General features: G+C 51.9%; 5 protein-coding genes across 5 annotated transcripts; 4 read left to right on the top strand and 1 right to left on the bottom strand.

The window, feature by feature from the left end:
* The first annotated feature begins 150 nt into the window (after positions 1-150).
* On the top strand, positions 151-2,484 carry BJY04DRAFT_186009 (MRS7 family protein). Its single transcript, XM_073710831.1, has 3 exons — positions 151-355; positions 429-940; positions 987-2,484. The coding sequence occupies exons 1-3, from the start codon at positions 292-294 to the stop codon at positions 2,025-2,027; spliced, it is 1,617 nt and encodes a 538-aa protein (XP_073572591.1). The 5' UTR covers positions 151-291; the 3' UTR covers positions 2,028-2,484.
* Positions 2,485-3,053: 569 nt separating this feature from the next.
* gtb3 (glycosyltransferase family 4 protein) lies at positions 3,054-12,703 on the bottom strand. The gene is made up of 3 exons (XM_073710830.1): positions 12,129-12,703; positions 11,994-12,083; positions 3,054-11,945 (listed from the first exon to the last, which is right to left on the bottom strand). Exons 1-3 carry the CDS (start codon positions 12,192-12,194, stop codon positions 3,270-3,272), a joined length of 8,832 nt encoding a protein of 2,943 aa, XP_073572590.1. The 5' UTR covers positions 12,195-12,703; the 3' UTR covers positions 3,054-3,269.
* Positions 12,704-14,188: 1,485 nt separating this feature from the next.
* agd3 (putative extracellular serine-rich protein) lies at positions 14,189-17,152 on the top strand. Its single transcript, XM_073710829.1, has 2 exons — positions 14,189-16,468; positions 16,517-17,152. Exons 1-2 carry the CDS (start codon positions 14,702-14,704, stop codon positions 16,781-16,783), a joined length of 2,034 nt encoding a protein of 677 aa, XP_073572589.1. The 5' UTR covers positions 14,189-14,701; the 3' UTR covers positions 16,784-17,152.
* Positions 17,153-17,154: 2 nt separating this feature from the next.
* BJY04DRAFT_186002 (uncharacterized protein) lies at positions 17,155-18,253 on the top strand. Its single transcript, XM_073710828.1, has one exon. The coding sequence runs from the start codon at positions 17,635-17,637 to the stop codon at positions 18,001-18,003; it is 369 nt and encodes a 122-aa protein (XP_073572588.1). The 5' UTR covers positions 17,155-17,634; the 3' UTR covers positions 18,004-18,253.
* A 1,025-nt stretch (positions 18,254-19,278) lies between these two features.
* On the top strand, positions 19,279-20,968 carry BJY04DRAFT_34386 (endo alpha-1,4 polygalactosaminidase). The gene is made up of 2 exons (XM_073720179.1): positions 19,279-19,520; positions 19,590-20,968. Exon 2 carries the CDS (start codon positions 19,659-19,661, stop codon positions 20,598-20,600), a length of 942 nt encoding a protein of 313 aa, XP_073572587.1. The 5' UTR covers positions 19,279-19,520; positions 19,590-19,658; the 3' UTR covers positions 20,601-20,968.
* Positions 20,969-22,152: the final 1,184 nt, after the last annotated feature.

Raw genomic sequence — 22,152 nt, 5'->3', positions numbered from 1 at the left:
CATAAGCCGCGGGCTAGAGCCCGGGAAAGTCGAGTGGATCGATCGGCCCGACCGGAGAAAACACGTAACTCCGATAAGGTCACGTGAACATCATCTCCAGCTGCTTGCGGTGCGGACTTCTCCTAGCATGAGGCGAACACATCACCGCCCCCCATTCATTCATTACGCTTTTTTTCATCGAGTTTGTCCATATCATAGGTTATTTCTGATCATCTAAAACCATTTGCTAGAGGCGTTGCTCTTCACGATTCTCGCTCGCTCCCTCGAGCACTCCAACCCAAGATTTCCACCATGTCTGTTTCTATGAGGTCCGCCCGACTCGTTCGTACCAGTCCGGTGCTGCGGCCCAACTTCGGTAAGCTTTGCGTGTTTGACTGCCTGCTGCACTCTCTTGCGCTTTCCTTCATGCTGACCTGCGTTCTCTGCAGTCCGCCATCGCTATGCCGGAGCTCTTGGAGCCGCCGCAAACCTCCGATTCAACGGCAGAAACTTCCCCTCTCAAGTCTCAGCGCTCGCCATCTTAGTCCCCCAGCGAGGATATGCTACCGAACAGACCACATCCACATCCAACTCATCAAACCTACCGCCGCCCGGCTACAACCATGAGCAGGCCAAGAAGCCCATTCCCATCGACCAGGCGCCGCAGAGTGCCCAGGCGAATCAGCAAACAAATCCCAAGGGGGCACTCTCAGTCCCGTCGCAAAATGTTGCCCAGACCAATGGAAAAGAGAGTGATGTTATAACCAAGCCGGCGGAGAAGAAGGTTGGCGAGGAAGTGAAAAAGGAGGCCAAGAAGTTGACTATCGGGCAAAAGATCAAGAAGGAGGTTCAGCACTACTGGGATGGCACAAAACTGCTTGCCACTGAAGTGAGGATTAGTTCGAGGCTGGCACTGAAGATGGCGGGCGGCTATGAGCTCAGCCGGAGGGAACATAGACAGGTTTGTCCACACCTGAGACTGTGTCCGCAATTACTAAACTGTATAGTTGAAACGTACCGTGAGCGATCTTGGTCGGCTGGTTCCGTTCTCCATGTTCATTATCATTCCGTTCGCGGAGCTGCTGCTGCCTATTGCGCTTAAGCTCTTCCCCAACCTCCTACCCAGCACATACGAAGGAAAGACTGCCCGTGAGAAGAAGGCTCTGAACCTGAGCTCCACCCGAAAGGAGGTTTCTACATTCTTAAAGAACACTTTGAAGGAGTCTGGCTTGCCTGTGACGGCGGCCACAGTCAAGAATGAGGAATTTACCGACTTTTTCAAGAAGATCAGAACCACCGGAGAGACACCCACAGCGGAAGACGTCATCAAGGTCTGCAAGATCTTCAAGGATGACCTGACCCTTGACAACCTGTCTCGTCCCCAGCTTGTCGGTATCTGCAAGTACATGAACCTCAACACATTCGGTACCGATGCGATGCTTCGGTACAACATCCGTCATCGCATGCGCCAGATCAAGAGAGACGACCGAGCGATCTACCACGAGGGCGTCGAGTCTCTCTCCGTCCCTGAGCTTCAGATGGCCTGTGCTTCTCGCGGTATCCGCACACACGGTGTCTCTCCCGCTCGCCTGCGCGAAGATCTGGCACAATGGCTCGACCTGCGTCTGAAGCAGGGCGTCCCCTCGACCTTGCTGGTTCTCAGCAACGCCTACGTCTACGCCCAGGGCGGCAAAGAAGCCGAGATGACTTCCCAGATCGAGTCCTTGCAATCGGTTCTGTCCAGTATCCCTGAGGAACTCTTCCACGAGATTGAACTCGAGGTCCACAACGCCGAGGGCGCCGCCACCAACAAGCAGCGTCTCGAGGTCATCAAGGAGCAGCAAGAGCTCATTGAAGAGGAGAACGAGCAGAACAGCGCAAACGAGGAATCCGGTGTTGCCGCCCCCAAGGATACCGAAGACATCGACGAGGACCACAAATACGAGGCCTCTCAGTCCGGCGAGGCGTCCGAAGCGATGCAGGAGGGCGAGAAGGCTGAAAAGACGCAGCCTGACGCCCCCCAGGGCGAGAAGAACCAGACGAAGTAATCACACTTCGTCTCGTTGATTTCTCTTCCTCCCCTTTCTCTTCTCTAATGTTTGTACGATAGACTTTTTTTCAATCCCCTCAGGACAAGAAACCCTTGTCTTGATACCCACTCACTTACTCACCCACAACCACCCCTTTCTTATTTGTCGTGTTATATTTTCAAATCTCAACCAATAGATCCCGGGAGGAGCATGGATAGGGCAGGAAATGGCAGGGCAGGACAATAAATAACTAACTAACTATAGACTATTGGAGTCTGGCGGAGATCTGCTTGCTTTGCTTGCCTACCACTTGGAACGGATGCGGATATGGATATCGTTGTTGATGTTGATGTTATATAACATAACATAACGCGCTCATATCTCTCTACTCGAAGATAAAAGATGAATCCATAGCTGTGTAAATAGCGCTGTATTATAACCTGAAGCTGTTTTGGATTATCTATCTAGTCTTCACCGAGTAATCATGCGTTGTCTCTACTAACTCTCGGTAATTATCCCGCCTGATCACCTTCCCACCCAAAACCAACCACAGACTTCTTTTCTTTTCAATCACGAACCTGGACTTGAAGCTTCCGCGGCATTCAACCCCAGATTGCAAAATCTGCAGAATCCAAAAAAGAGCGTACATACGATGGTTATTGCAAACAGTTTAATGGACACTCCGACGTCCTACATGGCATGCAAGCAGAAGGATTTATGCCTGTTCAGGTGCAATTACGATTGCTTATTTTTGACAAATGATATTTGACCGAGGGGACGGGGAGTGATTTGGCTTAGTTTGTATTATCCACATCCCGCTGAAGAGTACCGGGATGGAGACAGCTCTGGTGAGTTATACTGTGTGCAGGTGGTCATTAGGTAGGTAGCTGTAGCTGTCGAGGGAGTCCGGACAGGGAAAGGGCGCTTCTCATTGATTCCGGGCCCGTTTGCCAAGGGAAGGGTGGGAGTTCAGGAAGAGAAAGTTGGTCAAAAATCAAAAGAGACTCGAAGAATTTAAGGATAGGCAAGAGCTAGGTAGTTAAATAGGGTAGCTAAGTCATAGCTTCAAATTGTACTATGCTAAATTAAACTAAAACAAAAGAGATACAGATAGTAATACTGTATGGATATGTAGCGCTGCGCTAATAGACATTATAATCCCCAGATATATATTTTTTTCCGTTCTCTTTTTTTCTCCCCGCAAAGTGAGCAAGGAAGGAAAGAGTACTGTATAGAGAGACCTCCGATCTTGAACCCTACTCATCGACTCCCACCACTCCCACTCCCACTCGCATAGCCACTCGCCCAAAAGTCCTCTCTCATGATGGTGCTAACATCTGAATTGCGGTACTGGTCGAGATCCTCTTTCTGTAATCCCCGCAGTTGCTCCCTCCCCCGCGTGGAAACACTAGTCGAGCGAGACCGTCTCTTCCCATTGTCTCGCGCTGCCCCACCGCTAGCCCGACTAAACCGTGGTGATAGACGGCCTGACCGGCGGTCGCGGTCCCCAGACCCAGGTGTAGGTGATCGGGCAAAGGGATTGGAAGCGTGAGCTGCGTAGATTGACTGCCGGGGCGCGAAGACAGGGAGGTGCGCGGGGTTGGGCGGAGCGATGGTGATGCCGACGGTGTTGTGGGCGTTTGCGGTTGGGGATGAGGGGGCAGAGGGGAGGGGGAGGGGGAGGAAAGAAGAAGAGATGTCGGTTCGAGAGGAGGCGGCTGAGAAGCTGGAGTAGAGCGAGGAGGGGCGTTGGTTGGAGGTACTTATGTATGATGCGCGGGGTTGGTGGGACCGGGCGATGGCCGGGGAGGAGAGGGGGAAGGGGTTGTTGGAGATGGAGCTGTAGAGTGTGGACATACCCGATGTAGATATGGCCGAGGATCTCCAGGAGTGGACGGCGGAGCGGGGGATTGTGATGACTTCCTCTTCGATAGGCAGGGTTTGCTGGATAGCGGTTTCGATATCTGTTGGTTCGTTGTGCATTCCTGGGATACGCGAGGCCATCATCTTTGCGGATTTGCCGATCCAGAGCATCTGCTCGTGTTCGCGGAGGTAGCGGTCGCCGCTGAAGGACTTTTGGACGATCTTGCGGGACATCATGCCGAGTTTGCGGCGCTGATTGGACTTTTCGTACATGCGAGCGGTGATGGCGGCGACTTCTTCGGGTGTGGGGGAGGAAGAGAGGATGGGTACTTCTGTGCCTGGTGCATCTTCGGCGTATTGGCTCCATTCGCCGAGGAGGGCGAGCATCGAGATTTGGGCTTTCGCGAGGGCGAGGGCGTCGTTGGGGGCGACGACGGCGCTGAACCGGGAGAAGTCGTCGGGATCGCTGAGTACTCGAAGGGAGGCGCCGACATCTGTGCAGACGACTGGAGCGCCGGTTAGAGCTGCTTCGCCGAGAGCGAGGGGCAAGCCTTCAGATAGCGAGGAGTTGAGGAAGAGCCAGGTGCTTTCTAGGACTTTCATGGGATCAGCTGTGCCGCGAAGAGTTGCTCTCCCTCGGAGACCTTTGGAGGCGATAATCTCCTGACACTCTGTAGAGTATGTTGGAGCCTTGTCAATAGCACCGTAAATGTCAAGGGTAAAGTCGTCGAACTTCCATTGGTTGATAATGATGTCTGCAGCAAGGAGAGCGGTCTTGATATCTTTGGCGTACCAGACGTGCGATAACATGGTTACTGTAGGTCGCTCTGTTTTGATCTCCTTCACCGGAGCAAACTTTTGCATATCGGTGATACCATTGACAACCGGGTCGACCTTGCGGCGGAAGACGTTGCGGTGCTCAATTGCGCCTTGACAAGTTCCAATTTCGACCTCCCAACCGGGGTTGAAAAAGTCGGCACACGGTGAGACAATATCAGCATGGTATAGTGTGAGTGCAGATGTCACTCGCATCAGACCAAGCAGAGCATTCCGAACGAAAGGAGACAGCTTGCAGAGGGCAGAAGAGAGACAGAGGTTTGTCTCACGCCAAGCAATCGCATGATCCCAGATTTGCAGCGTGCAGTTTCTCTTCATCTTGCAGACGACTCCATAAGAAGCGCTGACACTGTGGTGCGACGCTTGGAACACGCTGGGGATCTTGTCGGGAATCGGAATCGAGAAGATAAACAGATAGCGGTACCATAGCTCTAGTGCAACATCAAGTGTACCAAGAGTAGGCAAGTCAGTCTTTAACCACTCCGAAGATGGCACCGCGTTGGGCATCTCTTGCGTGAGCCAAAGTTCTCGCCAGCTTTCTTTGACGATGTCGCTGTTCCAGATCTGTGTCCAATGTCTTGACTCCTGGAAGAAGGTGTTAAGATTGACCAAAGCCCTAGTTGCCTGGCGGATGTCCGCCTTGGAGAGATGGACAGCGCGAGCGCTCTTGACCAAAGCTGTCAAAATGGGAATGAAGTTCATCTTGATGTCCATATCATTCGCAGACGTGACGCTTTCCACTTCCGAATCGAGCTTGTTCCTGAACAAACCGTGAGTGGGTGTGAGGAAGTCCATGCCCCAGAGCGGAATCACTTTCAGTGACAGGATGTTCTGCTCTGTTTGATGTTTCGGAACACCAAAGTCGTTGGCCGATTCACAAATCATATGCCACTTGATGGTCCCTAGAGAGTTGATCATATCTCGGCGACAAGCAGACACACCACCTCCTTCGTTCGGCCAGGTACCATTATCAGACGCCATGACATGGAGGGACTTTTCCGTATCAGACCCAAAGTCCTTGGAGCGCGTGTTGACCACGGCATCACCTCCAGGGCCAAAATTAAAGAGATCGCTGACCTTGACAGCAAGAGGAGTCCAGCTGGAGATGCCATCGTCAAGATCAGCACTCGCCGCAATACTATCAGCGCGGAGCTCGAGGTACTTCTTTGCAGAGGCAAGATCTCCTCGATCACGAGCGCTCCAGTACGGAGCCAGCGTTTTGTCCCTTCGCAGAAGTCGCTCATCCATCCAGCGAACAGTGATGCCGTCAAAGTCAACCTTGTCTTTCCAAGCTTTCCAGATAAGCGAACGAGCGCGAGAGGTGGAGACAGGGAAGCGCTTCCTTGTGAGTCCAAAAAGGCGCGTAAAGACATTAGAATTCAAGCTGTCACAATAGAATAAGGGATTATCATGGACGAAACTGGTGAACCTCGGTTTGGCGAGGACAGCAAGGAAATCGTGCTCGATAATTGGTGGTGTTTGAACCTTCTGGCCGTTCAAAGTGGTGAAGATGGTGGGGTGGAACTTGTGATCATACAGCCAGCGTGCCTCGTAGACATCAGCACCTTGAACAAAGGAAGCTTCAGTGACTTTGGCGTGGGGAATCCACCGGTCAATCCGCTCTGGGTGGCGAAGAGGAGGAGCACACCAGGAGACTGTGCAAGTGATGTGAGACAGAGCGAATTCCGCGCGGAGAAGCTCGTCTCCAAACCGAGGGTTCTTGCGATAGTGGTACTTAAAGCGGACTAGATTGCCATCTTTCATGTAGGAACCGGCTTCGATAAGGCCCTTACGGTTGTATTGCACGCTTTGCAGATGGTTCGTTCCGCGCACGCATCGTCGGCCCATGGGAATCTTCGATTCGGCAAGCTTGAGGCTGAGGCTCTTCTTTGCCGCGACTTTGTAGTCATAGTGGTACTCGTTCAGGATGTTCCCGTCTTTGTACTCCTGGCGGATCAAAAGCAGGAGGTCCTTAGAGTATGTGCTGACACAATTGAGACTCTTTGTGCCTTGAGGCTCTGTCTTTGGCGTTCCGACATAGTAGAAGACCTTGAAGCCTCCATCAGGTTGATTGTGTCGGAAAGCAGTAAAGGTGCCCTCGAGACTCTGGACAATGTATCTGCTCTTCTTAATGTTGATGGTCATTCCCTTGGTCTCGTCCCACAGCTGCTTGACATTGTCTCTACCGTGGAAGAGGAAGAACGAGAGACCCAAATCTTGCATGAGTTTGGCATACTTCCAAAGCAGGTTAAGTAAGAAGACAGAGGGTGCTCGAATAATGCCCGGGTAAGCGCTCATGACGTGATTGTATTCCCTTTGGAATTCAGGATCGGCAACCATAGCGACGATACCGAACTTGAGAGCAGAGCCGACGGCATAGTATCCTGACACCAATGGCTTCATAATAAAATACGCAATTGTCGGAAGTTGCTTCGGTAGATATGGGATGTATGCTGCAGTTTCTGAGTCTTTTAAAGCTCCAGCCTCACCAGTTCCGTAGGTGGCATAATCGAGGATACTGACAGCCGCAGCAGCTCCGAGGTTACTCCGAGCAATGTGGACTGTCAAGTCTTTGACATCAAACTGGCAAATGCTGGACTCGAGTAGCTGATAGTGCTTTTCGGAGAGCTCACACGACTCACCAAGGCAGCGATTGAGCAGAGCCTTTCTCACAGCCTTTGGCAGCTTCTCCCAGTGGAAGTCGCATTCGAAACCAAGACATAGCTGACGAAGAAGCTCTTTCTTGGCCCAGCGTACCACAAGAGGAGTGTCGGTTTCATCTCGGAGCTGGCGGGCGGTAGTCTCGGTGACTCCAGCAGCAACAAGCGATTCAGCAAGCACGGCATGTTCGTGAGGAACCTTCATGACGGACTCGGCAACGGCATGCAGAAGAGTCTCGGCAATTACCTGGCAGTTGGCACTAACGTCAATTCGCTGATTTAGACCTCTGCCAACAGCAACAGCAATCTTCAAGTGACCCGTGGTGCTACAACTCAGGGCGTGGATGCCGGGTCCGAGCATTCCAAGAGGAACTAGTTCAATCGAGACCTCTCCAGCCTCCCAGGCCTTGAGAGCAGTGTTGACCAGTTCTTGCGATTGTGGGAACGCTTCTTCGATTCTTGGTTCCCTGCGTCGTGAGAGAAGCATCTGTTTGACTTCGATTCCAGGATGCCCAATAGGATCAAGTTTAAGGCGGGTATCAGCCGGAATGAGCGAAATGCTCTCGTAAAAGGTCTGCAATTCTTGCTGACTCCAGTCTGGATCGTCCCAAGGTGCGGTGTATGCATGGAAGGTTTTTCCCAACTCAACGGGCGAGTCGACACGTTTTGGCATGCCCATCTTCGCCGGGATAAGGGTGAGGAATGCAACTATCCATGTAGCAGATCCTAAGCCAATGACTTGCGAGTACTTGAAATGTGGGAGACAGAGCTTGAGTGCAAGTCCAACGGGTATTCCGACAAGGGAGCCAGCTAATAGAGGCTTCAAAGCATGAGGACCAGTGAATATCTTGGTGTACTGGTACCATAGGAGTCCGGTGTACGCCGTAACATACGAGAGGAACATGATCAAGGCCTCCCGTTCTGCCTGGAAAGTCCAGACAAGAGCGGCAGACAAAGCAAGACCCCATGAGTGCCACAGGAGAAACTTGCCGAAAGTCCTCCAGTAGACCTTCCTCTTGAACCTCACATCTCGCTTTTGAGAAACGCGGATGTCTTTGGCGGCGTGCAGAGCCAAAGGCGCATGACTTCCAACAAGGCTGTGTAGTTCCTGAGCTTTGGTATCAATCAACACTGCGCCAATGAGGTAGTAGGCTAGCGAAAAGCCGACAGCCATTCGGTATGCACTGGTCTCAGCGGGCGATAGACCGATAAGATGGCCGCCACCGAGGAGTTCAACCCATTTGTCTAGAAGGGCAACGATGAAGTAAAGCACACCACATCCGATTTCCCTACTCGACTGACGCCAGTGGATGAAAGCATTGTGCAGTCGGATACCCCTCTGGGCAGCCCGCAGCGACTCCAGCGCGACCTTGGTCTGTGTGTTCCAGGATGAGCTGAAAGGAATAGGTCGAGGTACATCAGCGTACCTGCAGTACCAGTCAAGGAGAAAGTTGGTGGCTTCCCAGTCTCGCGCAAGCTCGATAACAAGTGTGCTCTTGGTTGTACGTCGGGAAAAGAACCAGCGATTCATCTCAGCTGAGACATCTTTCAGCAGGGCCTCGCGGGAAAGCTTTAGAACAGCTGGGTCACTTAGAGCACCAAAGACCTTTTCGTCGCCTTCGCCGTGGGTTTCGATATACCACTTGCGTATTTCGGTGTCATCGGTTCTTCTCAGTTTTTGGTACCAGGTCACCCATTTTGAAGCAACCCTTCGAAGACCAAAAATCAGTGCGCCAATAAAGACGTAAATGACCGAAATATAAATTGCTGAATCATGACCTGTAAATGTGGTGACAATGGGCGAGATCACAAGAATCGGAATACAAAGGAAAATGATCTTGCGACCAGACAAGAAGGAGGTTCCAGGGTAGCTGAAGCTCGCAAGGCAAGCGAATCCCGAGAAGTAAGTGGTGAGAGCGACCAGGTAAAGGTAAAACACGATTCCAGCTCGCGGTCCATTGACGCCAGAGACCACGACAAACCCGATGAGACCAGCAGCCGCAGTAAACGCGAGACCACCAATAAGCCTAATCAGGACGAACATGTTTGTCGCAGCAAAGGCCATTGAGACTAGGTAGTAAGGTCCGCCACAAGCAATCCATGTACCAATACCTCCAGACAGTAGTAACGAAATCATCAAGGCAGTGGTGGCACTGTTCTGCTCATTATATGTCATAAAAGCAGAAAGATATAAACCACGTCCAGTCAGGGTCAGAAGGATAATATCGATCAAGGCCGGAAGAGCAAAGACGCTTAGGAATGTGAACCGTTGGTATCCGGGCATTGGGTCGACCTTGTCATCCGGGTTTACATCGATCTGCGCACCAGCATAAGAAGTGGCCAGCTCAGGGGAGCCATTGATCCAGTCTGGGAGTTCCCTGTCTTTGTAGTCTTTGTGGAAACGATCTGACAGGAGCTTTCCAAAGGCGCTAGGTGAAATGTCAAAGTAGGCTTCGCAACGTGATCCTAGGGCGAAGGACTCTGCGAAAGCGGCGGCTTGATCGGAGTGTGCATTGAATAGAGGGTTTCGGTCAGTCACCTCCTGGTAGATCTCATCGATGGCGCCTTTTCGAGCTGCGCAAAACAATGCGAGTGCTAAGATATCAGTGTATACATCGACACTTTCCGCTTGCATCAGTTCGCACAAGCCTTGCGAGAGTTTAGCAAGATCCGCTTCGCGACGCTCCATGAGGATCCGATTTAAGACCGTCTCAACCTCTTCAAAGAGCAGCAAGCATGTTGCAGCCGAAGGATGGCTGCACTCTTGCTCTCGATACCATTTGATGCGAGAGGTGATCAGCGTCTCCGGAGAAGCAGACCCTTCCAGATAAGAAACCGTGTTGATCTGCTTCAATTGTGACATTGAGGTTCCCTCTAGAAGCTGACGCTCAAGGTACGCACATATAGTCTTAGTTAGATCGCTTGTAGCGTCCGTCAGAGACAAGTGCTGCAACAGTAGAAGTCGCTCCTCCGGACTCAGGGCGTCAATGTCTTGCACAAAACGGCGCGGCAAACCGACATCTTCCACGGTATCCTTTGACCACTGGGCAAAGGCGGCCTCGGCTCCGAAGCAAACGTGTCGAGGACAGCCTTTAGCGGAGAGAAATGTGTGGAGCACAGTTCCTGCCAGACCTTGGACATTCTTCGAGACAAACACATCCAACCCGTCAGCATCCATTTGATACACCGACCAGAAACGAATGTCGCTATTCCTGCGAAATCCAGAATCCAAGCCAAGATGTACACGGAGCTGCTCGCTGGCGGCCAATTGAGAAAGTTCTTTCATATGCGAGGTAAGCTGGTCGGACGCGCCCCAGATCGTCAGAGCAAAAGCGTCGTGGAACTGCCGAAAAACAACCGCCAGGTTTTCGATCTTGGCAGAAGGAACCGGATGAAGAAGCCCAAGCGACTGCAGCCGTTGCTGGGATTTGAGTATTTCGGCAAAAGAGCCCGCGGTTGCTTCGGCGCCGAGTGGAAAACACCCAAATGCTTTGTATTCGAGCCCTGACATGGAGGTGGAGAGGGGATTGTGTTGGGACTGCGTTTGCGCGACCCATTCGGGCGGGTCGCGAATTGCTATCGGCAAGTCCTCGTGTGCTTCATGATGTAATTCAGAAGATGCAAAGACGGTCCTCAATGAGGGAAAGAGGGAGACCAGCTTGTCCCAACCATATCTGCCGACCGAGTCACTCCCGGTGTCGTTTTCAATAGATGGATTCGACCGCCAGCGATCGTGAGCGTTCATAATCTCAGGCTCCTTCAGCCATCCAAAAGAGGAAAGCGGCTCAGGGGACTTGGTATTGAGGGAAATGTCTTCCAAAGCGGCCTTGCGGCCTATCCAGGGAATAGCGCTGTAAAAGTTGCACCATTGCAGCGATCGTCGGACCACAGCGTTTGATACAAAAGCATCGTCGTTGATAGTTTCCCATGCTACGACGACAAAGTCTCGCATGCAAGCCTCGGACACGAACGCTTTGATGGTCGATCGCATGTTCTGTAGCTGGAAGTAGTCCCGCTTCTGGCCATCAGGGAGAATGCTTGCATTCCGAACCACCAGTCCAGAGATGGCGTCGTTTTGCAGGACATTGCGATCTGAGAGAAATTCCGGAGGTGAAGTTTCAAGAAAGACCGAGAGGCCTAATTTGTGGATGGCCTGCAGCAATGCAGACAAGCATTCTGGAATAAACTTGCCTTCCCAATTGGCAAGGAGGATTCCGTCAAAGGCGGAGCCTTCAAAGACATCCGACAATGCCTTGTCGATTTTGTCGATGACAACCAAGCTGGAGTCTTGTGTGATCTCGCTCAAGTCAATCCGGCCCAAAGCCTGCTTACCTTGGGCAGCTGCGACAGCATGGACAACTCCAGGTTGATACGGGTCGACGATAAGCAAATCCCATTCGTCCAGAAAGCGTTGTTGTGCATCAGTCGAGGCACGGTCGAAGTGCCCCATGTAAACGCCAACAGACGACGGCTTTCGGATTACTGATTGGGAGTTTACCAGATTGAGAGACCTGTTTGATAGCTCATTGATCTTTGCAGAGACTTTTGCAGGCACCTTTTGTGGGCCCTTTTTTGACTGCACAAAGGTCAGTGTAGTACACGAGGACAAAAACAGAAGACTTGCCTCGAAATACTCTATGCATCGATAGACAATAGAGTACAATATGTATATTGAACCAGCTGCAACACAGGCCAGGATTATACCAATTAAAACCTGCAATAGTTAGCAAACCAACAGCAGATGCGTCCAGCGACTTACAAACTGCCACCAATTCTCCCTCATATTATCCCACCCAACGGGCGAGACATGAAGGATTTGCGCCATCTCAATTAGATATTAGATAGAGTACGGCCGTGATGATTAACGAGGGACATGGGAACGAGGACCAGCCGTAAAAAGGGGTCTCGAGAGGAGGAAGATGGGAAGTGACAAAAACAAAAGGTGTCTTAGGAGACGACCATCGTTTCAGCAGGCTAGAGTCTATATGCCGGCTAGGATATAAAGCGAAGGACCTTGAAACCAGGCGGTTGCTGGGCAGGGAGGGCGGCAAAGAGAGAAAGACAGAGAAGCGAGCGGCGTTTGTAGAGAGCAGAAAGGGTCGACCAAGGTTAGAGCTCCAACTCATAAAGTGCGAGATGATCGGTCTCGTCCGTGAACTTTTTCTTTCATGTCAGTTGATCTGTCTTGAGCTGCTCGCCAGTGACAACCGAGAGGTATCGAATGGCGCAAGGACGGGGCTCCTACAGCCCAGGTCCCCGAGTCTGGAGTATAATGACAAAAATAGAGGAAGGGTTTTAGGACTAGGCCAGCGCTAAGGGGATTAGCTCTCAAAGTCCCAAATAATTGTTGAGGCGACGGGGGTTCCAGTCAGGCCGGTTAAACCAGTCAAGCCCAAGAGGAGGACAAAACGCTGCAGCAAAAGCTGGTCCGAAGGCGTGGCCGCCATTCGAAGGCAATTGGGCCGACATTATCCAGACAAAAAGGGGATAACGCAGGATTGGGTGTTGCCATTTGTTCTCGGCGTTTGCCAGTGGCTACGGACTGGGATTGTCGAGATGTCGTGGAATCTGCATGTTCCAGCAGTCCGCAGCCCAGATCCAGCGTGGACATGGCGACGGAAACATGGGGGGGAATGGGGATGGACTATCAAAGCTCCGATTGGATGGTTTGATGAGCTCGATCGTATTGCTCTCTTTGATGGAGAGTGGATTTGATGGCTGTGGATGTGTTGTGGTGGAGAGTGAAAGAAAGTGAAAGTGTGAGTTCTGATAATGCGAGTCTCAAAATTACACCAATCTTACAAAAACAAGCGGTGCTGTAACACGGGCTGAGCCTCGTGTTACCTTACATACGCATACCATACAATACATTGCACATCTCACCTCTCCCTCTCCCTCTCCCTCTCCCTCTCCCTCTCCCTCTCAAAGTTGGAAATGTTCCTGCATTTCTTGACAATAATTGATTCAACCACTTGTAACACAACAAAGACCATATTTCTTTCGATTCCATCACACAATAAGAATTAAATCAAGATTGACCTCCCCCCGGTACTTCTGAAGAATGAGCCCCCCCCTCAATTTCGCTTGAATGCTCCTGTCCGGGTTGTTTGCCTTGTTAATGATAGCGCCGTGGCGGTTGATTCCTGGCATCAATCACTCAGGGCCATGCACGCCACTCGAAGCTACTGCAGGTTGACTCGAACCTAACGAGAGAAAATGTACCGCTTGTACTTGCTACCGGCCGTCTCCAACTCATCGTCCCATCACCCGATCTTGACCTCCAATCTAGATCACTTTTTGGGGGCAGATTGATCATGGCCCAGCCGGCAAACTCAGCTGCCCAGGTTGGTCAAGACTGTCCACAATCCGTAGTGGATCCCTTGAGATGATGAGTTGTGAGACAGGGCAACTGGAAGAGAAATGAAGCGACGTTGGAGTCCAGCATAAATAGCCTTGCGGGGGATGCAAGCTGTCGCAGGTCAGACAGTCAGAGATCAGCGTCGTGCTTTTCCCCACCTCCTTATCATTCGTTTGATTTCAATCCAGTCCTTCGTTTGATTGTGCCTGACAGCCTGTCGGGGCCAGTTCGCAATTATGGTTGCTCCCACCTTCGTTCTCCAAGTGGGCTGTTTCTTCGGGTTCTTAACCTGCGACACTCCCCGCGGTGTATGGCCTGAAGGTCGTCCGACGGTGATATCTCCCTGGCCTCCGACTGATCCTCCGCCGACCGGAACGACTACAAGTACTTCGACCAGTACGAGTACGACAGTTCCGACTGTGCCTCCGACGGTCACTCCCACGGTCACTCCCACGGTCACTCCCACGGTCACTCCCACGGTCACTACCACCAGGACCACTGACACGCCTACCGTGACTGTCACTACTACCAGCACCACTCTGACGACTCTGCCTTCTCCTACAACCTCTACAACTTCGGGCACTACTTCGGAAACTACTTCGGAGACCAGTTCGGAAACCACTTCTGGAACCACTTCTGACACCACTTCATCTTCGGAAACTACATCTGAAACCTCCAGCACCACTAGCTCGTCTGGTACTCCCACTACCAGCACTGAGACCACTTCTGAGACCACCTCGAGTACCTCAAGTACATCAAGCCCTAGCACTCCTACGACTGGTACTACGAGTACTTCAAGTACCTCGACTCCCAGCACTCCCACTACTGGTACCACCAGTACTACCAGTACTTCCGGGACTCCCACTTCTAGTACCTCCAGTACTACCAGTTCAAGCTCCACGCCCGTTGTGCCTACCACCAGTTCAACTTCCACACCTGTTGTCCCGACCACCACCACCACCACCTCGCCCAGCATGTCGGTCACGACAACCTCGTCGACCGCCATTCCCACGGCCACTGGTGGTCTTGCTGCCAATGTTCTTATCATTGCCCGTGACTCTACCCAGGCTGATGTTGCCTCTTCTGGCCTCAACGGCTATGGTATTCCATTCGACACTCTGCTTGTTCCCCAAGCTGGTATTGAGCTGCCCTCTCTGAACACCTCCTCCGGTGGAAACTACGGTGGAATTGTTGTTGCTGGCGAGGTCAGCTACGATTACGGTGCTGAGGGCTGGCGCAGTGCTTTGACCGATGACCAATGGAACCAGCTGTATGCTTACCAGCTCGCGTATGGCGTGCGCATGGTGCAGTACGATGTGTACCCCGGACCGAAATTCGGCGCGAGTGCTCTCAGCGGCGGCTGCTGTGCTGACGGTGTGCAACAAGACTTTTTCTTCTCCGATGTCTCCGACTTTCCCACTTCTGGTTTGAAGACTGGCTCCGGTGCTGGTGTCAGCACTCAAGGCTTGTGGCATTACCCCTCTACCATCACCGACACTGCCACTACCAAAGAGATTGCCCGCTTCGGACCTGGTGGCGGCGTCACCAGCGACTCCACTGCCGCTGTCATCAACAATTTCGATGGACGTCAGCAGCTCGTCTATTTCATCGGTTTCGATACTGTCTGGAGTCAAACATCCAACTACCTGCAGCACGCATGGATTACCTGGATTACCCGCGGTCTGCATGCAGGCCACCGCCGCGTCAACCTAAACACTCAGATTGACGATGTGTTCCTGGCGACCGACATTTACCAGCCTGCGGGTGATATCTACCGCATTGTTACCGCAGACATGGATGCACACTCGGCGTGGCTCCCTACCATTCGCGCAAAGCTCAACCCCGGCAGCACCTACTTTGTTGAACTCGCCCACAACGGCAACGGCAACATCGAAGCCGGACAGGACGTCGTCGGCTGGGACACTTGCAGCGGAGGTGCCATCTACTACGACATTGCCCCTGACACTCCTCCAGAGTTCAAGAAGCCTCTCGGCACTGGTGAGAGCGTCTGGCCAGCCTCCCCAACCACATTCGGATACACCGACACCTGCTTGAATGCCGACCCTCTCCTCATCTGGATGCAGGAGCATCTCAACGACTATGCCCACATGTCGCACACCTTCACCCATCTGGCCCAGAACAACGCCACCTACGAGGACATTGACAAGGAAATCGCCTTCAACATTGCCTGGCTCGACCGCGTCGGCTTCAATGCCGCGAACCTGTTCACCTCCAACGGCCTTGTCCCCCCTGCCATTACCGGTCTCCACAACGGCGACGCACTTCGCGCCTGGTGGGACAACGGCATCACCAACTGCGTCGGTGACAACACCCGTCCTGTTCTCTTGAACACCCAGAACCGCCACTGGCCTTACTTCACCAACGAGGCCAGTGATGGCTTTGTCGGCATGCAGGTCAACCCCCGCTGGGCTACCCGCATCTACTACAACTGCTACAGCGCGGAGTGCACCACGCAGGAGTGGATCGACACCTCTGCCGGTGCCGGTGACTTCAACGACCTCCTCGCCGTCGAGCGCAGCGAGACCCTTCGTCATTTGTTCGGCCTCCACCACGACGGCTACATGTTCCACCAGGCCAACCTGCGCGTCGCAGACATGCCTCCGCTCACCGTCAATGGAGAGTCAGGACAATACTCTATCTTCCAGGCGTGGGTTGAGACCATCGTGCAGGAATTTACCCGTCTCGTTGACTGGCCGATTGTCACAACCACCCACCAGAAGGTACGCATCTTCCCCTCACCTTTCTTTCCATACTAACTCCATCTGCAGATGTCCGAGGATTTCCTCCAGCGCTACCGCCGCGACCAATGCGGCTACAGCCTGAGCTACATCCTCGACGGTGGTGCCATCACGGGCGTCACCCTCTCTGCAAGCGGAAACGCTTGCGACGCACCCATCCCGATTACATTCCCTGCCGCCCCGTCCAACACCCAGGGCTTCGCCACTGAGCAGCTAGGCAGTGACCCTGTGACCGTCTGGGCGCAGCTGTCGGGATCGCCGGTGACGTTCAACCTCGCGAGCCCGATTGCTTTGTAAGGAGTATACAGTACGGCCGAGACTCGAGGAGCGGGCGGAGGAAGTGAGGCTGAGATGGATTGAACGGGATTGAAATGAGGGGAAGCCTGGGGAGGTGATGCAGCGGTTGGACGATGGTGTGCCAGCACATCGCGCGAGCGAGTACAGTGCAGGCGCAGGATCTAATTTCGTTCCGTTGAGGTCTACCTGCAGTACTAACGAAGTACAGTACTGCATCTAATCGACTAATGTTAATCAATCATCAATCAAATCTTGAGAGCTAGCTAGCTAGTTTCGTTTGTTGCTTTGCTTCCTTGTACAGGGCGGGGGAAGAGAAAAGCGGGATTAGAAAAATAACACTCTTATCGATCGAGGCTGACTTCATCAATCCTCCTTATTTTCCTGCATAGCTCTTCCTTCGCTTGACTCGCGCACCAAGCTCCACAAATCACATCGCGGACCTGTCACAGGCGACGATCTGGATCCCTGTCAAGCTTGTCTTGGCTGCAGATTGTGTCTCACTCTCGCGCGTTTCTCGGTCTAGATCAATCATCGCCATGCAGTCGTTGTCTCATCGAGTCGGATGAGATTGAGAGGCAATGAATTCTCGGAGGTAAGTACGGAGCAGCTATCTATCCTACGCTACGAGCTCGGGATGTAGTTACCTTACTACCAACAACTCTATAGATTAAGGTGAGCACTAGAAGACAAAATAGAAAGATGAGCCGACCCGTCTCTGCAGGAATTTAGCATTGGATCGAGAGCGAGCCCTAAAATCTGACAAAGTCTGAAGTCACCGTCACCCCCGGCCTGGGCTCTCCGTTCTCCGTAAAGTCAAATTCAATCCCCAGCATTCATCCGTTGGATTTGCCATGCTGCCATTCAAAATGGAGCTGGGCTGCTGGAGACTGAGAGAGAATCGACCATCCGATTGGACTGGGGGATTCCTGCTGATTTGCGGGATCGAGGCTCTTCGATTTCGCCTCCTCATCCAGTTTTCAATCCTTCATCCTCTGTGTTTATCAACTTCCAACTTCCTTGTTCTCGCAGTTGATGATCATAACATGATCTACATACGTGTCTCTGTGCCTTGGAATAAGAAACCCAACTGTACTGAGGGAAATGTCATAATTGCTTTTTGGGTAGAGGTTGAATTCCGATCCTGTCCAACCGTAAGCGTCGTACCTGCGCGATACGAGGGTCGTGCAGGAGGCGACAAGTCAGAGTGTAGGATCGGATGAGAGGGTGAGTGAAGTTGTGACTTGTCTGGCCTTGACTCGAAGATGGGAATAGAATAGCATCATGTTGTCGTCAGACAGACAGACTTTTCGAGTCCAAGAACTACGTAAGGTTTATCCCGGGTGATAGCATCGGGTAATATTTCCCTGGATATGCTGTTCCTGTTCCTGTTCCTGTTCGGAGGCGTTGCGGCCAGGTCCTTGATTTTGATTTTGTTTCGAGATCCTTTCGTTTGAGTTCTTGAGTTCTCCTTCTCCTTCTTCGTGATACATTTGAACTTGAGTTCATACTTGCGATATCAGAATTAGACTCGTATGATTAACTCCGGTGTCTCAGATCTCACTCCACCAGAACTCCATCGACTGTCTCAACTCTGACTGCACGACAAGGAAAATGTCTCAGAGTGAACCTCACATCATACGAGCTAACCTTTCACATCTGCAGCCAAGGCGGGCGAGTGAGCTGTCTGCCAGGGCCGGGGTCTGTGGGTGGGAGTGTGGGTGTGTTGGTTTGAGTGGTGGGAGCTCCATGTGGCTGGCAAACCCGATTACCAAGCACTCAGGCTGTATCAGGTACAGTACGGGAGACAGTATCAAACTGTGTATTGTACTGTACAGAAGCACAGGGCAGTATTTGAGAAAATGGACCAGGTACTGGAACAGCCCTAACTGGCGAACCAAACACTAACTCTCTAAAGTTAGCAAGCTGCAGTTCTCCTAAATTAAGCAAAGCGACAACAAAGCCCCTCACTATGCTCTTTTCGAACAAGCCCATGCTGTTCTGAATTCTGGAACCCGATCCCTGACCTGGCCCTCCTGGATTTGCAGAGAGGCAGTCTCCTCTTTTTTTCCTACCCTGCTGATCAGCAGCAGGATCAACCTGGAACCATAGCATAATCATCAGACAGTAATAGAGCCTATTTTCTACCACCTTACCAGAACCCTCCCATCGCAATCCTACACTCATACTTTCCCTCTTCTTATTTTTTTTGTCTTCTCTGCTCAGCAGATCGAAATTCCGTGGGAATTGGCCCCATGAGCTAAGATCGCTAAGCCCAGTAAGGATGAAATAGGCCCAGCGCTAGCTTAGGCGACGGCATTTCTGAGCTCAGCCTCGAATTGGTCTCGATTTTGGTTTCGCATTCAACTTTTACATAAGGAGGTCATTTTGGGTTGACAGTTGAGATTCTTTTTCGCTGCGCGCGCTGCAGTTCACTCTTTGCAGTGTGATTTGGTTTGGTTTGCGCTTCGGCAACCCTTGGAAGAGAGTGAATTGTATCCTGTGATCTGGACCCTTTTCACGACTTTTAAAGAGTGGATCCGATCGACTCCAGCTTCAAGATACCTTCACGTTCACTACTGTTAACCTCGAACTCGAAGTCAGTTTGAATCTCGAGGTCACACAAACAATCATCCGGCGGCTCCAGCTGCGCAAGTCCTTCTGATTCATTCCATTTTTTTTTTTTCTTTATCCTCAACTTTACTCGACTATATCTAGCGCTTTCGCGGCTGCAATCGAGGTGAGTTGGAGATCAATCCAGCCCTTTTCTATGCTCTGAATCGCATTAACATACTCTCACTCGCCCCAGACACACCTCTCTTTTCAATCCGAACAAGAACAAACAAACCCATCGATCTCCACCGCAACCACTACAACAATGGAATCAATCAAATCCCCCTCCTCAGGATGGAAAACCTGGTCGACGCGCAAGAAATCCCTCGTCATCAGCAGCGTCATCCTCTTCATCGTCGCGCTCGCCGTCGGCCTCGGCGTTGGTCTCGGTCTCGGCCTCAAAGACGACGACGATGACAATGACACCTCACCCCCCGATGACGGCGGCGACACCGGAAACAACAACACAGTCACCTGGCAGCCCGCCGTCGGAACAAGCTGGCAGATTGTGCTGCGGTACGCGCTCAACGACACCTCCTACGACGTCGACGTCTACGACATCGACCTCTTCGACAACCCGAAGTCGATGATCGACGAGCTGCACGAGCAGGGGCGGAAGGTTATCTGCTATTTCTCCGCAGGCACATACGAGGACTGGCGGGATGATGCGTCTGATTTTCCTGAGAGTGATATCGGAGATGACCTTGATGAGTGGGATGGGGAGAGCTGGGTCAATATTCGCTCTGAGGCGATCCGGGATATCATGGTTGCGCGGCTGGATGTTGCGGTTGCGAAGGGGTGTGATGGGGTGGACCCGGATAATGTGGATGGGTATGATAATGAGAATGGGCTGGATCTTACGGAGGATGATACGGTGGATTATATGAATTGGATGAGCGGGGAGGCGAGGAAGAGGGGGTTGAGTATTGGGTTGAAGAATGCCGGGGCGGTGATTTCGAGGGTTATTGGTGGCATGCAGTGGAGTGTCAATGAGCAGTGTGCGCAGTATGATGAGTGTGATGTCTATGCGGCGTTTGTGAAGGGGGATAAGCCGGTCTTTCATATTGAGTATCCCAAGGGGGATGAGGTCAATAATGAGGTTGAGGTGGGGGAGAGGTTGGTGAGGGAGGCTTGTGATTTTGGAGAGAATGGGTTCTCGACGTTGATTAAGAATATGGATTTGGATAATTGGGTGCAGAACTGTTAGTTGGGGGCAGTTGGTGGTGTTGCTTGGGTTTCTGCTGTATAGCATACATACTCCTTTAATCTGGTTGTCATTTACTATAGCATAGCATGTCTTCATCTTACACATCTACATGGCATAATCCCAAACTACATCCATCTCCTTCTACATCTATATCGACTCCCATGTAATATCTCTTCCTTTACCTCTCTTCTCATCACTCCAGTCTCCAGACTTGGCACCTCTCTAAGCGCCCACTCCCAAGCACCACAACCAACCGCCAAATATACCTCCCTCTCCATCCCTCAACCCCTTCAAGCTCTTACCGCCGAACCATCAGGTACCCAACCCAACCCCATCCACTCGCCCCAAGTACCCAAGTACCCCAAAGTCTCTTCCCCCTTAAGCGCCCCGAATCCTTTAGTCCTCGCACCAAATCGCCTCAAGTACCCCGAACTACCTCTCTGCAAGTCCTCACGAACACCTCCACCACAGCCGGGCCGACCCCTTTTTTCTCTTCTTTGCTCTTTCTTAACGTTGGCGCTTCGCTGGCACTGTTTGCCACTGTCACCTGTCACCTGTCACCTGCGAACCGAACTGCGAACTCCTCTTGATTCCTTCTTGAGATTTCGGGTCGAATCGCCTATACACACCTCGTTCAAGTGTACCTTTGACAAGAGTTGCCTCACATGAGCACAGAAGGGAGATAAGGCGCGAGTGCAGAGGGCTGTCCGGTTTCCGTGGCGAATGGATTTAGTTCATGACTCGGGAAGGTTGCTTGGTTGGACTACGACTCGGAGAGGTAGTTGGAGAGGAGAGGTACAGTAGTGATTATTCTTCTTCACTTGTATACGACATCTGTGGTTTGGAGGTCTGTGCTCACTTACTCTCTCGCTCACTTCCTTATGCTCCGATGCTGGAGATTTCTAGTAGTATACTCCGTACAGACTGAATGGTTTTCATACAATACCGTGACGAGTCGTCGCTGGTATAGTACAACGTAATATACCCATCCGGAATTACCTAAATCTCCAGCATCATATTTGCAAAAACTCACAGCTAGGACAGTGGACACTCCTTAGCGCAGCACATCAGCGCAACAGACCCAATAATCTCAATCTCAACCCCTCCGGAATCGATGTATCACCACGCTGTTTCACCACCACTACCAGATCAGTCTTCCGTGCGTGATCGTCACCGTCGCCGTCAGACTCGCCATGACTCGATTCTCAGACATTCTCGAACGCCACGGCGTTGGGATAATCTCCGGGAACTCACGAACTCTTCTGTTTTCCATCTTAGACTTCCGAATGGAATGGTAGAAGACGAGGTACGAGGCTTATTTACAGACTCAGAGTACCGTACGGAGTACGAGTACCGTACCGAGCGACCGAGCACCCGAGGAACTGGCACTGGAACTGGACGAAGGATTCGATTTCATGCAAGAGCGACAGTCATAGAACACGACGGATACGATTGATTCCACCAAGGTCAAAGTCAAGACTCAGACTCGACCGTACGTCAACAGGATCGCATCTGACGAATCGGCGACTGGGCGGATCGAGGACGGATTGTC

This window comes from Aspergillus karnatakaensis (assembly GCF_047715665.1).
Source record: "Aspergillus karnatakaensis strain CBS 102800 unplaced genomic scaffold BJY04scaffold_17, whole genome shotgun sequence".
Lineage (NCBI taxonomy): Eukaryota > Fungi > Ascomycota > Eurotiomycetes > Eurotiales > Aspergillaceae > Aspergillus > Aspergillus karnatakaensis.
The sequence above is the reverse complement of the archived record's forward strand: the minus strand, read 5'-3'. Positions and strand labels throughout refer to the sequence as shown.

What these genes read in the sequence shown, in the direction of transcription:
- BJY04DRAFT_34386 (XM_073720179.1), top strand. Translation starts at nt 19,659, where the DNA reads ATGGAATCAATCAAATCCCCCTCCTCAGGATGGAAAACCTGGTCGACG.
- agd3 (XM_073710829.1), top strand. Translation starts at nt 14,702, where the DNA reads ATGTCGGTCACGACAACCTCGTCGACCGCCATTCCCACGGCCACTGGT. An exon ending in TCACAACCACCCACCAGAAG is followed by an intron (nt 16,469 to 16,516) that starts GTACGCATCTTC and finishes CTCCATCTGCAG; the next exon opens with ATGTCCGAGGATTTCCTCCA.
- BJY04DRAFT_186009 (XM_073710831.1), top strand. Translation starts at nt 292, where the DNA reads ATGTCTGTTTCTATGAGGTCCGCCCGACTCGTTCGTACCAGTCCGGTG. An exon ending in GGTGCTGCGGCCCAACTTCG is followed by an intron (nt 356 to 428) that starts GTAAGCTTTGCG and finishes CGTTCTCTGCAG; the next exon opens with TCCGCCATCGCTATGCCGGA. An exon ending in GCCGGAGGGAACATAGACAG is followed by an intron (nt 941 to 986) that starts GTTTGTCCACAC and finishes TAAACTGTATAG; the next exon opens with TTGAAACGTACCGTGAGCGA.
- gtb3 (XM_073710830.1), bottom strand. Translation starts at nt 12,194, where the DNA reads ATGGCGCAAATCCTTCATGTCTCGCCCGTTGGGTGGGATAATATGAGG. An exon ending in GGGAGAATTGGTGGCAGTTT is followed by an intron (nt 12,084 to 12,128) that starts GTAAGTCGCTGG and finishes TAACTATTGCAG; the next exon opens with GTTTTAATTGGTATAATCCT. An exon ending in GATGCATAGAGTATTTCGAG is followed by an intron (nt 11,946 to 11,993) that starts GCAAGTCTTCTG and finishes ACCTTTGTGCAG; the next exon opens with TCAAAAAAGGGCCCACAAAA.
- BJY04DRAFT_186002 (XM_073710828.1), top strand. Translation starts at nt 17,635, where the DNA reads ATGCTGCCATTCAAAATGGAGCTGGGCTGCTGGAGACTGAGAGAGAAT.